General features: G+C 40.8%; 1 protein-coding gene across 2 annotated transcripts in view; it reads right to left on the bottom strand.

Moving 5' to 3' along the window:
- Positions 1–17,322, bottom strand: part of LOC109430327 (uncharacterized) — a 231,165-nt gene that overhangs the window by 25,271 nt on the left and 188,572 nt on the right. For both annotated transcript variants that reach the window (XM_062846354.1, XM_029856954.2), the window contains 6 exons: positions 12,361–12,535; positions 11,178–12,220; positions 3,197–3,765; positions 2,670–2,866; positions 2,109–2,236; positions 685–2,048 (listed from right to left, as the gene is read on the bottom strand). In XM_062846354.1, the coding sequence (XP_062702338.1) occupies positions 685–2,048; positions 2,109–2,236; positions 2,670–2,866; positions 3,197–3,765; positions 11,178–12,220; positions 12,361–12,535 (3,476 nt within the window). The remainder of the gene's footprint in view (positions 1–684; positions 2,049–2,108; positions 2,237–2,669; positions 2,867–3,196; positions 3,766–11,177; positions 12,221–12,360; positions 12,536–17,322) is intronic.

Below are 17,322 nucleotides of genomic sequence, written 5' to 3' on the forward strand. Positions count from 1 at the left end.
TTCTATCTGTCTTTGGTATGCCATTGGTATGATTTCCGCGAACACGGTCAACTTGTTTGCTTTAACCCTTTATAAGACAGTGGCAACTATATTACCACCTATTGTTTGTATTTTTTTTTCTGTTTTATAACAATTTATTTCGAACTTTTTTTTGGTTTACGCAAAATTGGGATTACTAACAACGCCTGGTATTTTTTGGTACTAAACAAATCTTTATCAACAATTTGGGAGTCATTTGTAGTATCAAAAATAGCTAACTTTTACCGCGTGAAGAAAATTAGCTCAAACTTATTGTAAAATTGTAGATTTGGTAAATATTTTAAGAAATAATCATATTATGGGTTGACATGAGCTGAACTACACAGTTTATATTATGGGTTAAGCCCTAATCCACTCTAAAATCTCTTTTCCGGCTTTTTGTCGAAGTCAAAAGAAGAAAAGTACCCTAAACGGGCAGTGGCAAGAATATTGCCACCTCAAAAGCTCGTTTTTGGGGTAAACGGGCAGTGGCAACTATATTGCCACCTAGATTTTTGAGAGTTTCTTCCAAACAAAAATTGTTTTGTACGTGAAATCATGTATATAATTATTTCCATAATCGTATGCGTTGACAACTCTTCTAGTTGTCTCGACCTTATAAAGGGTTAAGAATATACTGTAACAATGATTCATGCTATCACTTACCTGTGGATTCTCCGTAATCCGTACTGCTGCAGCACAGGTAAGATCGACACCGTCACCTGCTACTGGTGGCGTCGTGCCGTTGTTGCTGCTGCTGCTGCTGCCGTACCTGACGGTCCGATGTTGAGGTTGCTGCTGTTGAGGATGCGGTTGCTGCTGAGAATGTACTGAACAGGAAGAAGAGGATGACATCGCCGAGGAACCGTTCGAGGTGGTCGAAATGTTCGATGCGGACGAGAGCGATGTCGAGGTAGCTGCAGAACTTGGCACATTTTCCGCAGAGGTTGAACTGATGGCGCCCGTGGCCATTATGGTAGGTGCAACAGTAGCGAGAGTGGTGGCGGTTGGTCTATAGGAATGTATCGGTTGCGATTGATTTGGTTCACCCGTATTGAAGGTTATGTGTTGTGTTGCGCTTCCACCGCTTACGTTATAGCCTGGATCATCGTTATTGTGATAGCTACTATTGGTTCTACGATAAATACTATTACTATTAGTGGCGCTATGAGTTGGTTCCGCTTCCACGTCGTGGTTCTTGCTACTGCTGTTTGCTTCCAAAAAAGATTTAAGCGGTACTTTGCTGCTTAAAACATGTAAGGATAACGCGAGTTGCTGCTGGGGTGGAAGTAGACCGGTGCCGGTTGAGGAAGAAATGGTTGCCTTTTGTACAAGCCCGTTTTTGTTCGGGGGTAAGAGGTGAGATTTGCCATTTTGAGTTTCTGGATTGTTGTTGGAAGGGTTCGCGTTGGCGTGAGATAGTCGAACACTTCCGAAAGTATTCACAGATTGCTGATGATTGGCCGGTATTTGAGGTTCGGGTTGTCTGTATTTTCCGTTCGGTACTAATACTGGTAGTTGTTCTGAGGTTCCAATGAGGGTTTGCATTTCGTGAATGTCGGCATTACAATTAACGGAATGCATCTGCATTGGCGCATTAGCGCTGGCTGCGGCTTGATTCCGATGGGCTTTTTTGCAGTTTTTCCGATGTATTGCCAGAAGACAACAAAACAAAAGAAGACATATGATTGTAAACGCACCAATACCAATTTCGATCCACGGAAAGTATTCTTCTGCCTCGGGTTCAACTATGTCCACGACGTGATTTAACATTTTTACGTAAATCGGTATGCCCACTCCGGTGTTGCCAATTGCCATGATAGAAATGTTTATCTTATCATCCGTCGATACGTTCGGAAATGTAAAGTGATTTGCATCGATCGTGAGATTCGTCGAATGATTTACGTTGTCTTTGTCGATCCACTGAATCATATATCCCTGAAGGAGACCATTCCTATTCTCCGGTGGACCCCACGTTAGCGTGATACCATCTTTGCGCAGCAAATTGTGATTAGTAACGGGGCCGGGAACTGTAGAGATAAAAATGGAATCAATATGTGTCCGTGCATTTACGACAAATTAATATTTACCATCTTGCTTCGTCAGAAAGTCCAATACATCGCTGATAGGTTCCTTGGAATGGCAAGGCTTCAGGAAAGCTTTGTACGCCGTAAATGGCAGTAGACCTACCAGATTATAGTGCGTGGCGTCCTTCGGTCTGAAAAAAAAGCATGTCAGTAAGCATATAGCAGAAAATTTGGGCATTTGGGTGACTGTGTATTAGTTTTAGTAACGATCTGCTTTGTGTCATTTGAAGTGTTTAAGAACTCTGAGCAAAGAAGAAGTCTCTGTTTCAGTTGCGCTGTTTCTTCTTGAAACTCCACTTCTACACATATTTTGAAGATACAGATCATTTTTTATGAATACTGCACATGGCATTAAATTTTCTCACGAAATAGATAATAGATAAACTGAAACTGGTTTGACCTAATAAATTAATCGTTCAAATTACACAAACATTTCTGTGCATTCAAACAACTAGTTAGCCGATAGCGATAATTTAAGTTTTTAGAATATTTCTTTGACTTCCGTTTATCTATAGTAATGATACTCCATCATTTATTCTAAATATGTTTGCCATACGGACTCACATGTTCACACAGTTGATCCTGTTGGAGCCTCCGCGTATGAAAACGTCATGATTGACGTTCTTGTAGCACAACGTGAGACACTTGTTGACGAGGTCGGTCGCAATGAAGCGGCTCCACGTAAACTGGACACTACGGGCATCGACGTGGTTTGTTTGGAACCGGTTGACAGCATCGGGCCGACGAATGGATGAATCAATCTGTGGAAATACATTTACAAAATTTGTATAGTCCGTTTCCCTATAACCACATACAAACAGACGTAACAGCTTGAACGGTTTTCATGGAAATCTATCGCTCAGTCTACACTACCATCACCTGGTGGAAAAGTTGCACGAATCACTGTGTTGTGCAATATCGTCGACAGAAGGCGCTAGGGTGAAACGTCAAACGCATAGAAAAACGATGCGCGCGCCTCTGGTTGTGAAAGCCAAAACTATGAAAATTTAAAATGATCGTTAAAAGCGTGGTCGATGGAAATTTCGCAAGTGTTACGTCTGTTTGTCTGTGCTATAACTAAAGACACTTACCGTTTTCCATTGAATGTAATGCAAATCTTGCTGCAGGGGTTCCCCATCTGCCGTCACGGATCCCAGAATGCGCACGCTCAGGCTGCTAGTGTTCGGAATGAAAACGCCCGTCACATTACCGGGAACTTTGATTTCGGTGATCAGCACCTGACGGTATCTCGTTTCGTGTTTGTCGTGATGCCCTGCGACGCCCACGTTTGTTCCGGCCACTTCCAAATCCAGTTGGGTGCCGGTCAGTGATTCGAAAATTTGCTTCCGATCCCGTCCCACCATATCGAAGGCTCGGCGGCGGCGTTTGCGTCGTCGTTTTTTGCCCATCGATTCCTCTAGAACATTTTCGCGCGTTTGCCTCACGGTGATGTCAATTGCCGTCAGCAGGGGCTGCACTTCCTCGTGGGTTATGTAGTCGTCCAGGATCTGAGTGGTTCCATTAACGCGCTGTGCGTCAAACGGAAGAGTTTTGGTGTCGTTGTGCTTCAGCTGGATAGTGTAGGCAGTTGGCTCTACGCCGCCAAACCGAGGCCACCACATGAAAATTCCGTTGGAGAAAAATATGGACAAAACCGGAACTGCGAAAAGAAAAAAAAAGGGAAGTCGTTAAAATTGGTAGAATACGTGTAATCATTGAAATAGAGTATGTGTTGAAGGCTCAAGCACATCATTTTTGGAGGATTGAAAAGCTGTAACTGAAAAGTTGTAAATCAAAATAATGACCATACAAATGTGTTCCCTATAGTGTACTCCATTTTTATATTCAACTAATTAACATCAAAACTAACGTTTTTGCTGTGAAAATGTGTCCATGTATTTAATAGTTTCTAAAAAAAGAACTTTAACATTAAATTTTATGACGACGACGATGTTTTATCCGTTTTATCGAATTATTCGTCGCGAAGGCGATTTTCAAGAAATATCAGGTTCGTCTCTTTATGCTCATTTATGTCACTCAGTCCATCACCTGCAGAATGATGAATACGCTTGCGTCGAATCCGTCGAATCGGACAGTTTACTTATGGCTGAATGCATAACCTAAATTAGGTATTGTGGATTTACCGGCTACTTGTATTAAACCGGTCACTTAAGTAGCCGTTTCAAAGTAGCCGTTTCCATATTTAAGTCAACTTAATTGTCGAGAAATGAATGTTATTGAGTAGCTGATGGCAACGAGGAATCGCGCAATTACTGAAAATGCTGGCTCATTTTTAAGTTACGTTTTTTATAAAACGGTTATTTTGAAGGCCATACTGCAGAGACCGGTGGAATACAAGTAGCTGTTAAATCCACAATAACCTAATTGTTCATAAATGTGCTCTACATAATATTGACATGTCATTATTCAAATGCGATAAATAACATTATTTACATTAACATACAACATTAACAGGTTAATCATCATTAATTTTATCATATTGATTTATTCTACATTTGAAAGCCATTTCCGTATAGTCCGTGCCATATTATATACTGATTTATCGACCGTATTCTATTAATAACTTGATGATTTTGTGGCTATATGAAATTGGCTATAAGAAAATATGAAAAACTTGTGCGGCTAGACCAGTTCTGCTAGAAAGTCACGGAAAAACCCATATTTTTCGAATATTTAAGGTAAATGTCACGGACCACCTTTGAAAAATGCTAAATGATATTCACCGTGAATATCATTTGGCATTTTTCAAAGGAAGCCCGTGACATTTACGTTAAATATTCGAAAAATAGCGGTTTTTTCGTGACTTTCTAGCAGAACAGGTCTAGCTGCACAAGTCTTTCATATACCATATTCTCAGGTTCAGCCTCCAAAATGAACTGTAGGTGATTGAATTTAGATAAGGCGAAATGAATTTTTCAGCACTGCTAGGGATACTGCCCCACGGTACTATACGTTGGTTTGTTGTCTAGCTAAATATATAAAATAAGTGGACTACGTGTTCCTAATTATGGATACCATAAGATGCAGTGGTCCTACAGTGTTTCTTACTATGTACAAACAGTTTCTCTACGTTCTTAGTCGAGTGAAAATCGATATGTTTTGTAACGATTGGATTATAGAGGGGCTCAATAAACTTAACCTTCCCGTACCCAACGTCTATTTTGGATGATTTTCGAATCTTGAATCAGCTATGAAAAAGGCATTTCCCAATCGATTTTTTTGAAGTCAATGGCATTCGCTCCAGATTTGTCCAAATTGTCAAGGACCACAATACGGAACCGGTTCACCCATCTGTTCCGGAGTTATTCCAGATTCCGTTGGGGTCATGACCGACCGGAAAATGACACATAAATGCATTTTACTCTGCATCTATTGTTTTTTTTTTTGGAAATTTGCACATATTGTACGCCAGGAATATAGAAACTATATAACCACCGACGAACCGACGTGAAAGTGATGATTCAAAACAGCCCCCCCCCCCCCCCCCCCCCAAATTTAACGGTCGACCAGCAAAGCGAGCGAACGCTTCTGTCAAATAAGCGCAGACGCGAACCTCTTCCTATATCAATACACGGGGGTTTGGAGTCAAGCTATCAAAACAACGCGAACCGTTATACTGCCGTAATTCTGCAAAGTGACGTAAGCGACATTGAACGTTTTGGTCCATTTTTTGGTTGTTATGCACAAAACTCTTGCTTATCCTCTAAGTTTCTTTCCATAGATGATAGATTACGATTAGATCTTGCATTTTGATACAGCAGGCATACCACAGTGTTATTTTTACACCAGTTATTATATATAATATACCAAAAAATATCGACATTTTAAATGGCGCTTACGTCACTTTGCAGAATTACGGCAGTATAGAGGAGGCGGTAGTGTTCGGCTATTTTTCATCATGGCGTCGGGGACAAACAATTTGAATTTATTTGTTCTAGCTGTCACGTCGGTTCGTCGGTGATATAACTGCAAAGAACCATTGACATGAAATGACGCAATCAAGCAGTACCATAAACCGGATATGTCCCGGGTGCCCCCAGGGAAGTGGCCAAAGAGGACATTCTGGCAACATTGTCAGAATCAATCGTGCGGCACCTCGAACTTCATGATTTGTCGAAACATGAAGGAAAATAATCATTCCAGGCTCCTACGACCACTCGGTAACGGCCAGGCCATTTCCGGAATGTTCCGGGTGCCCCCAGAGATGTGACAAAAGTGGCCATTTCCACAACGTTGTCAAAATCAACCGTGCAACACTTCTAACTTCATGATTTTTTAAACATAAAAGAAAATAGTCCTTCTAGGCCTTTACAGCCCCTTGGGACCGGTATGGCCATACCCGGAAAGTTCCGGATGCCCTCAGGGAAGTGGTCATTTCTCAAACAATGTCACAACCAGCCGTGTGTCACCTCAAATTTCATGATTTGTCGAAATACGAAGGATAACAGTCCTTTTAGGCTCCCATGACCTCTTAGAGTGGTCCTGGCCACGTCCGAAATGTTTCGGATGCCCTCAGGAAAGTGACCAAAATGGCCATTTCCACAAAGTTGGTCAAATCAATCGTGCGACACCTCAAACTTCATGATTTGTCAATACGTGTAGGAAAATAGTCCTTTTAGGCTCTTATGACCCCTCAGGAACAGCCAGGCCATACCAGGAATGTTCCGGGTGCCCCCAGGGATGTAATAGAAGGTGCCATTTCCACAATGTTTACAAAATCACACGTGCACCTCTGAATTCATGATTTTTCGAATCGTAAAGGAAAATAGTCCTTCTAGGCCATTATGGCCCATAGGGATCGGTCTGGCCATACCCGGAATATTCCGGATGCCCCAGGGAAGTGGTCAAAATGGCTGTGTGGTATATGTCTGACAATAAGCATCTCTCAGTGTGTTTAGAGTCTTATCCCCCAATATGTCAACAGACAACTGATAACGCACGCACATTCCCCACCCAGGGTAACGCCCACGCTATCGAGTGATAGCTGCTGACGACATCACAGCAGACCACGACTCTTCCTCTTTCTTTGGTCAGCGTTCGACCACATCGGACGTTCAGTGTAGTCGCTGCGCTGGGCGATTCTCATTGAGAACCATCAGCTAAATTCCCACAATGGCCATTTCCACAACGTTGGTCAAATCAATTGTGTGACACCTCAAACTTCATGGTTTGTCAAATCACAAAAAAATAGTTCTTCCAGGATCTTCTGACCTCTCTAGAACGGCCTGGCCACGGTATGTTTCGGATGCTCCCAGGTAAGTGACCAAAGTTCTCATTCTCACAAAGTTGTCAAAATCAACCGTGCAACACCTTCAACCTCATTATTTGTTGAAACATAAAGGAGAATAGTCCTTCTAGGCTTTTCTGGACCCTTGGGATCGATCTGGCCACACCCGGAATGCTTCGGATGGCCCCAAGGATGGAGTCATTTCTCAAATATTGCCAAAATCAGCCGTGCGATACCTCAAACTTCATGATGCACCGAAGCATGAAGTATCACGGCGTGTGTATGGGAAAGGTTTATAACAAAAAAATGGGCATCGCCAAATTTTTCGCTATTTAAAAATAGAGGCTTCCAGCTTTTATCTGCACGGTCCCTCAAAAAAATCCACCGAGGGATCTCGAACAACTTTTTCAGAATACTGTTTTTCCCCATACAAAATAAACGGTTCAAAATTAATCCTTATTTCTACTTAACAAACATACCCAATTTTTGTATGAAAAAGTTCCCCCGATGGAATATTTCGATGTTGGGCTTGAATGAAAGCTAGTAGCGTCAACTTTCACGTAACGTAAAAATTAGCGATGCCTATTTTTTTGTAATAAATTTCTTCTACCAGACACACCGTGAGTATGACAGTCCTTCTAGGTTCCCACGGTAAGTTGTTACGTTTGTAAATTAGTTGTGACGTATGTAAAGTAGTTTTAAGAATTTTCCATGAATTGGAGAATGCAATTCTTGGAAAATTCTACGATTATTGCATGGAGTGTGTTACGTTTGTAAATTGTTGTGAACATTTTGTCAGTTTATTTTGTATGTTATACTTAGGTTTGTACATCTGTCCCTGAATTTTAATGTGCATTTGTAGTGCTCAGAACATTTTAGGAGTGGTCACTCCTGGGATGTTCTGGATACCCTCAGGAAAGTGGTCAAAATGGCCATTTCCACAACGTTGATCAAATCAATCGTGCGACACGACTTCATGATTTGTCGAAACATTTTGACTTCCTCGCTAGAAGAGTTTAACCCATGGCTCTTTTCAGCAACAAGATCAAGATTGATGTGCTCCTTGTGTTTATGCTACAAAAGAATAAAACAAAAGAGACGTTCGCTTGTGGCATTGCTGTAAAAATGCCAATCAACACAAATGTAGAGGGTGCGGCAGAAAAAAATACGAAAACTTCAAAAATCTGTCACCGGCCGAATTTGGTGTATTTATGACTATTTTTCATGACAGTGTATCAGTAAATGTCTATAGAAATTTAAAAAAATATATAAAAATATATATTTTTGATTATTAAGTAGTGATATTGTAAGCCGAGAAAGTGAGTATCCAAAAACTGCGCGCCCAATGGTCATGTTTCATATACTAGTTGAAACAGTTTATGGATTTGATGATATTATACTGCCGTATGCAGCATAGTTGTCCCATGTTAATAGGGATTCCTATAGAACATGGGACAACTATGCTGCACACGGCAGTATAGAGAAAATAAATAATTTAGAGTATGTGTGCCATCAGTAATTTCACGCTCCCATGCCAAGTAACAATCAGCATGCCTTGAAGATTAATTCATGTTTTATCCTGGTTTTATACGAGCATGTGAAAAAGCTAGTTGTTCTATACTAGTTTTATGTGATAGTTTTTTACTTTGCACCTTTGGCATTCCATGAAACTATCATATAACTTCTGCTACAAACATCGTCATTTAAAGACTTGCAAGTGGTCATGAATTGGTTTTATCACTAATTGTATGCCATTTCAGTAAAACTTGCATTTGCGGTTGTTGTCGGAGAGATTTCTTTTTGTAAATAAATAAACAAAACTGTGAGGCAACACTTAGAACCAACAAAAGATTTCGTGGCCGTAACATAGACCAAGAAATGCTGTGATAAGACCGTTAGTTCTATCTTAAGCTCAGTTATGACCAGCTTAGGAGGGTCAGCCCTATTGGAGAAATCATCAGGAACGCAGAGTTTTATCAGAAAAATATGTCGCCAAGCCGGGATAATTTATGTAAATACAGAAAAATCATTACTCAATTTTATGATTTCACGTACAGCACTTAATATCAAACTTAACTATTCAACACGTTTCCGTCATATTATTTTCAGAAAAATTACATAATGTTTTTGAAACTCCGGTTAAACATACGTTATTTGTCCGACAAACTTTTTGTTTTTTTTTTTTCTACACCGTGCTTTTTAAATGGGCGCTGGGTACCCGGGTACCCTGTCGGCCACATAAGGGTTAAAAAACCTTTTTCACGCCCAATTCCACCGAGCATATTAAATGCATTTAACTTCCTATTAGTGGAGCGGACCTGGTTGGATGGTTAGAACACGTGACTATCACGCCGAGGACCTGGGATCAAATCCCACTCCCGACAAACTCGCAAAGTGTGAGTTCTTCCTTCGGATGGGAAGTTAAGCGTGGGTCCCGTGATGAACTAGCTCAGGGCTAAAAATCTCGTTAATACAGATAAAAAAAAAACTTCCTATTAATGCACAGTTTGTGTGGCGCACTTATTGTTTGTCATTATCACAGTCACATTCACCACAAATTTCCCGTGGCATGTCTCCTAACACATATTAAATAGGACATCAAATCTCAATTCCAGATCGGTATCTTTTCAATTCATGGCTGGATAAACAACCAAGCATAATTTATTCTGACGATCGAACATTGATAGTGAAAAATAATTAAAACAAATATTTGACAAGTAATAAGGGAACCAATACCCTATTTTATAAGATGTGAAATTTAGCGACCCATTTATTCTGTGGTTTGATAATATTGATTGTCTTCAGCTTCAGGCGCTGTTTTGTAAATGTTATTGATAAAAAAAAACTTTGAATAACTTTTCAGAAAATTAGCCTGTAGGAGAACATATGAAACGTTGAAACATGGATTGGTTAACGTCAAGTCAAATACACAAAAATGAGGTTTGAAGAAGAAAAACATTTTCGCATTTTTCATTGCCGCATACTGTATATAGGACCGAAGTCCATCATCTCAGATTTTGAAAAGGCAATCGTCGACATCATGAAAGCCATATTTAAGGATGCTGAGTACTCTTTTGCTATTTCCATTTTACCTTAAATCTAGCAAGCTGAACTTCCGGGGTCTGGAAAGCTTTCGAACCCGAGCAGGAGAAAATAGCTGAATAATAACAAACTTAGGTATGGAAAACTGAATGCCTACAACCTGAACGAGCTACATATTAAGAAGCCCTGCATAAGAGGTAAAATACCTAAAATAATAACTGATGTGTATTCTGTGCATAACACGTGAATAATGACATCAGATATGGCAATCAATACCTAAATAATAATCTTCGATTTTTCCATAGAAATAGTGATTTTTCCATAATTGAGTAATACCGCAAGCAGTCCTCAACACCAAACAAATAACTCGTTGAGGTATTCTATCAATATCTACAAAATAGCAATTCGGCCTCTAAGAATTTGGCATTACATTACTTTTGGCCTTTCGTCGTAGTTACAATATTTACGTCTTTAAGGGGCGATTTCTTCACCCTGGCTTAAGCGTTAAACCAGGTTTAACTATATGGGTAAGCCTGGCTTACCAGTTAAGCCGAGGTGAAAAAATCGGCCCTAAGTGATTCGGCCTTCTGTGTTGATACAGGTGATATTGCTTGTGCATTTTTTCAATCTGGTTGAAAGTCGAGTCAAGTACAAGACACTGAAGACGACCTTACAGTTGAGGTCGAAATACGTATCTGTCAAAGGATGCAAATTCTTAGTGGAATTCAAAGGAACCGTACTTAACCCGATTTTCTTTTATTTAGCTTTATCTCATTACTTACCTCCTTGCGAAGTACACTGCACTCCTTTGGAAAGCTTCGACGGAATGACTTGCTTCTTGCCGGCTGGTCCAGTATTCTCCGCATCCGGGACATTGGTCACTGCACACGTTCGCAGATACACAGTGTAGTTCCGAAATGGAACCACCATTGGTCCGGTTATCTTCAGGCTGTTATTGGTCAGAAGCTGCGTCGGCGGCGAACTGTACCAACTGTAAGGACTACCCGAGGCGAGGTAGTACATGGCGTAGTCCGTGTTGACGTGCTGCAAGCCCCGCTCGAAGCGAACATACAAACTGGACGTATCGATTGGGAAACATTGGATGTTCTCCGGTCGACGCGATAAACGCCTGTATCGGTCTTTGTCCCTTATGGAAAGATACATCGACACGCTCGCTTCTCCGGCTTCATTTTTGGCGATGCACTGGTACAGACCCTCGTCGTCCGGATCAATGGTGTTAATCCGTAGAATTGGATAGTTGAAGTGTACGATGTAGCTATTCTTGATTTCCCGCCCATTTTTGAACCACGTGATTTTCGGAGGAGGATTCCCACTAGCGCTGCAATTAAACGACATGGAAGCAACTACCGATGTCGTATATGAGGTCATATTGTTGAGGAACATCGGTGGCACCAGCACCATTACGTTGTACAGTTGAAAATCGGTACCGAGAGAGCAGTTGTATATTCCTTCGTGCTTCTCAACAGACACGTTGGTGAAGAACAATTGATACGTAAAGTTCACTAGATTTATCGGTATTTTGCTTTGCCGTGGGGTAAACGTCCACCGGGGACGATTGTTCTCACCGGCACAGTTTAGTTTGAGAGTGGATCCCGTTCGGATGCTTATGTTTTGTGGCTGCATCCTTGGAAGCAATCGATCCGATACAGAACCAGAAGTGGATGGTGATTGTACTGCGACGACGTATCCATAGCTACGAAGCGTTTTCGCGGAAAAGTTATTCGTAGCATTGCATCGGTAACGGCCAGCATCCGACATGCGTATATCAGTCACCAGCAGGCTTCCGTTTTGCAACTGATAGAATCTGTAAAGACAGGTAATTTGACCTTATTAGACAACATGTACCCAACATTATTACACGGCTGCAACCCAATATTCGCTAGCTAAAGCTTTCCCATAATAAGTAATACACGTGTTAACATATAAATGAAACCTTTTACTCGCCTGTTCTCATGCGGCCCGGTTGCGTAGTTGTTGATGACTATTTGGGTTTTATTCACTATCCAGGTGATGTTCGCCGGCGGATGGCTATCGAACGGACAATGCAGTACTAATGGCTTCTGGGTACTGATCATAATGGTGTTGTTGTCGGAAATCAGTAAGTTGTTTCGTTCCAAATCTGTAACAAAAGACGTTTGTACATTAATATGTTTGCTTGGAAACTTTGGTTGATCAAAAGAAACATCTTCTGATTTGATTTTATCATCAAATTGATATAGGGGAACTTATATCGGCAGTTTCGTTCTCATCGTCCTGAAGTTTTTTTTTTTTTGAAACCTGTTAAACTCAAATTTAATCTCAAATATTACCTAATCAAGATGAATTTTACGACCAATTTTTAGAAATTTTTCAGAGTACATGACGCGACCGCTCCCGGGTTAATAAGGTAACAAAGAGAACAAAGCTGCCGATAATACCCAAAGTCACCCTCAGGGCCGGATTTAAGGACGGGGGGGGGGGGGGTCAGGGGGGGGGGCATTGCCCCACATTTCAGGGGCCCCCACAAAATGTTACTTCAAATGGAAACCGAAAAACAGTAGTGCTAGAAACATCTTGACTTAATTTATATCACAAGTACTTCGACTCTCAAGATGTGAAGAAGCAAATGTCTGCCTTTTAATACAATTTCAAACTTTTTCAGAAAGTTGTTAGGATTTTTAAGGTTTGAATTGATCACTCGTGTGATTTTTACACAAGTTATTAGATTTCATCAATGATTCCGCAAGAAATTCTATTTGGAGGTTTAGCTATAACGGTCCCAAAGATAGCGCTATAAATTTTAACTGAAATTTATCGAAAATGTCTCCTATAAAATCTATTTTTAAATTTCTTAAAGGACTTTCTTATGAACTTCGACTTGATCAATGGAATCTAATACTATGAACACTCGCGGATAAAGCGTTATTTACTAGATAAAATTTCTTTTACGATCGTCTTCAGACTAGATTTTCATATCTTGATCTCTGTTATGCTTAGTTTATAGTGGATGCCTTTTTTTTCTAGTTACGCTTATTAAGCTAGACTAAGGACAAGGTATTTGGAGTACATTGCTCAAAATTGCTAGAGCACCGTTTTTTAGAACCGTTGAACGGATTTTGATTAAAATGCATCACGCTGTTGACAACCACTGAACAATTAGCGTGATATTTTCATCCAAATCCGTTCAACGGTTCTCAAAAACGGTGCTCTAGCAATTTTGAGCAATGTACTCCAAATACCTTGTCCTTAAGGCGGATAAAAATTTAATTTTGACTTTTTGTCCCCCCCCCCCCTTCAAAATTTTTTGGCAGTATATTACATTTTGAGGGAGCAGTTAGAAAATATTTATCAAAATATCGGGTCCGGTCAAAAATTCTTTAACAAATCCGATGAGTTTTAAATATTGTTCAAATTAAATACTTTATTATTTTTATCCCCCCCCCCTCGACCAGCCAAACAGCGGTGGGACAAAAAGTGAAATAAGTATTTGTATCGGCCTAATTTCTTCAATAACAACCTAATTTTTGGAAGAATTTTCCATATTTTCTGGATTTTTCTACAATGGAAAAAAAATCTCTAAAAAAGAGGGCCTCCACAACACTGTGGCCCCGGGCCCCCACATTTGTAAATCCAGCCCTGGTCACCCTATTTATTTATTTATATATAACATTTTAGCCTGAATAATGGAGGCACTCCTAAACACTAGGGTAACTGTCGAATTTTGGACCCCTAGAGGACATTAGATTGAATTTAAGCTAAAATTAAACAGATTCTGAGAATGTTACACATAATGATGATGTTGGTATGACCCTAAAAGCCCCCACTGTCCGTCAAAAATACCCACAAGGTTATTTCTGGCTGAAAATTCGATGAAAATAACTGATTTTTGAAGCATCAGTTTTCACTGTTTTGGACACCCCAATGTATTTTGGACCCTCGTAAGTATATATTTTGGACACCCGGTGTTTAAACCCACTTGAAACTATTTTCGAAGAATCAACCACATAGATATGCTGGATCACTTCCTAATTACTTGATTGACAACGGCTGATTAGACGAATTTTGCGAATTTAGTGCGCTAGAATGAATAACGTTTTTGTTTACATTTGCAAGATTCCCCAGCACCACATTCTCTTCTCGGTAAACATACCGCGACACTCGCACGGGTGACGAGATTAATAAAAAATAATTTCACGGCAAATAATGATATTTCCAGTGAGGAAATGCTTGCTGCTCGTGCAGAACAATCTATTTTAGCAAATGATTCTAAAAACTTTCGTCATCTCATCATTAAATCTGTGAAAGTTGTGATAATACGTCCCAGGGGGTCCATAATATATGGGGGTAAAAATTATATTGGTTACCCTATAGATTGGAGAGTCAAACAGTTTCTGCTGAATACTCGTTTTCATTATGTGGGAATTTCTGAAAGCTATTTTGAATAAATAATTTTCTATGGAGTTCTTAGAGGATTGCAATAATATTTTTGTTTATTTTTTACTTGAAATTTTCTTTTTTACTAGACTTCTAACTGCACTTTACATAGAATCGAAACCTCTATACTAGACCCAAAGTTAGAAAAGAGTATGAAATCTTTTAGAAGCTGTGGATAACTGACACTGAGGAAGATTACAAGTGGTAGTCGAAATACGTGTATCTGTCAAAGGATAAGCAAAACAGGGCGGAATTAAAAGGTACAAATCTGATTACACTCATTTGAAGAATTTTAGAAGCAGTTTTCTAGACGTGTGTGGATAATTATTAAGACATTTTTGCTAAATAACTTAAAAAGTTACGTTTGGTTTGGATTGGAATCTACTTAATCTCTCTAAGAGTCGATTTTAACTCAGGAGCGGTCGCGCCGTATACTGAGTACACGTACCATGAAAAACGCACGCTTGTGGTACACAGCGTGAGCGCGGCGTCGTTGCAGGCAGTCAAAGGCGCGACTGCTCGAGGGTTAATCGCAGGGCATCGGTATGACTATCAGCTTATATACAACTTGTATAGAGTCTGAATTAGCCATTCGCCGAGTCCACGCGCCACCTCCCCTGTAGCTCCAAGACGATGTGGCTGTAGCCGATGAAACGACATTCCAGACAAACTCGTCATTACACATCCTCTGGATCTGATTGTCCGGAGTTGTGTCTTTCCCGCATGTGGCAAGTATGGGGCCACGCATTGTGCGAAAACGCGGGCACATGAACAAAACGTGTTCCGCTGTTCCCTTTAAACCAGCACAAATCGGACATTCGGGAGAACCCGCATGACCGAAACGGTGTAGCTTTCGGTACTTAGTGCCGTGTTCTGCTCGGCCGCCATAGTATGGACGACACAACACTCACCAGAAGCTTGCGCTTAGTGGCATACCCCGTAGAGCTATTAGACATAATCCGGCACAGTCTCACTACAGATATCTTTGGCAATAGTACCAGGCTCTGCCGCTTCCAAAACTCTGGGAAAACTTCCTCGGCCAGGCCTCTGGAATAGCTTTCAATGCGAGTTCGGGACTCCGTCCGAAGCTGGAATCTTACCTATGCTAAGGGTTTTTGCAATTCCCGTAGGTTCCTCAATCCTCATCGATGACCCTCTCCTCATCGCCAGCCCCAGTCCCCAGCTGCCATCATAAAAAAGGAGGCCAAGAACTAGGATCATGACGCGGAAAGAGCCCCCCCCCCCCCCAATCTCTGGAGACAGCCATTACACCTCGTGTCTTCGCCATCACGATCCTGTAGGCATCACCCTATGGATCCGCTTGAAACTCTGAAAGAAACCTGCAAAGCAGGGCTTTTTATTTACCCTTATCACGGTCTTGCTGATTCGATCGTTGGAGGCTCGTTAGATGGGCTGTCTCGCCGGTTGAATGTTCACTGGTTTGGACAAAACCCAACATAAAAGCACTGTCAATGTCAAAATCGATGTCAAAACGAGTTTGACGTCTGACCGCCGTCGCATCGCAGCTTCTGTATAAGAACGTTTGTGCAAGTATATGAGTGTTTCGTGACGTATTTCTCGGCACTTGCGTGTGTCTAGAGCATTTTCATCAGTTGTCAGTTGCCCCAACGAGCGATCACGATTCGCTAATCGGGGCGCAGTCGTGACCCAACCAGCGAATCCGGACTGTATACTTCTGTTCAGATAGCCAGGCTGCTATCAAAGCATTTGCTTCGGCCAACTCTAGGTCGAAGATAGTTATCGCTTGTCGAACTCAAATCGAGCAGCTGAATTTGGCAAATGCTGTTCACCTTGTATGGGTACCTGGCCATTCTTCCATTGCTGGAAATGAATTGCCTGATGAGTTAGCTCGCACTGGAGCATCACATGACTTCATTGGCCCTGAGCCAGCCTGGGCTGCCACTCAACACAGACAATACTGGAACAGTTGGGAGTCATGTCGTCAAACGAAATTGTATTGTACTCAGCTATCTCCAAGGATGGCGAAGTATCTTATAAATCTGTCAAAGCAGAATTGCAGCAATGACTGGCCACTAATGGCGACTCAGCTATCACATGGCGAATATTCAGCAAGCTAATTCATTTATATGTGATATCTGTGAATCCGATTATGGAACTTCGTATCATTTGATATCCCATGTAACATTTTAAGTTTTGTTCGGCTTCATAAGAGATTTTCATGACCAATTTTATAAAACTTGCAATAAAACTGATTTATACATCAAAACCTCTTGATAACCTTTTTAAGAGCATCTTCCGGCTAAGTGGACCACTCTCGGAGTGGATTTGCAAACCACATTAACCCTTTATAAGGCAGTGGCAACTATATTGCCACCTTTTGTTTGTATTTTTTTTCTGTTTTATTAGAATTTATTCCAAACTTTTTTTTTTTGGTTTACGTGAAATTGGGATTAGTAACAACGCCTGGAATTTTTTTTGGTACTAAACAAAGCTTTTACAACAATTTGGGAG

Source organism: Aedes albopictus, chromosome 1, assembly GCF_035046485.1.
Source record: "Aedes albopictus strain Foshan chromosome 1, AalbF5, whole genome shotgun sequence".
Lineage (NCBI taxonomy): Eukaryota > Metazoa > Arthropoda > Insecta > Diptera > Culicidae > Aedes > Aedes albopictus.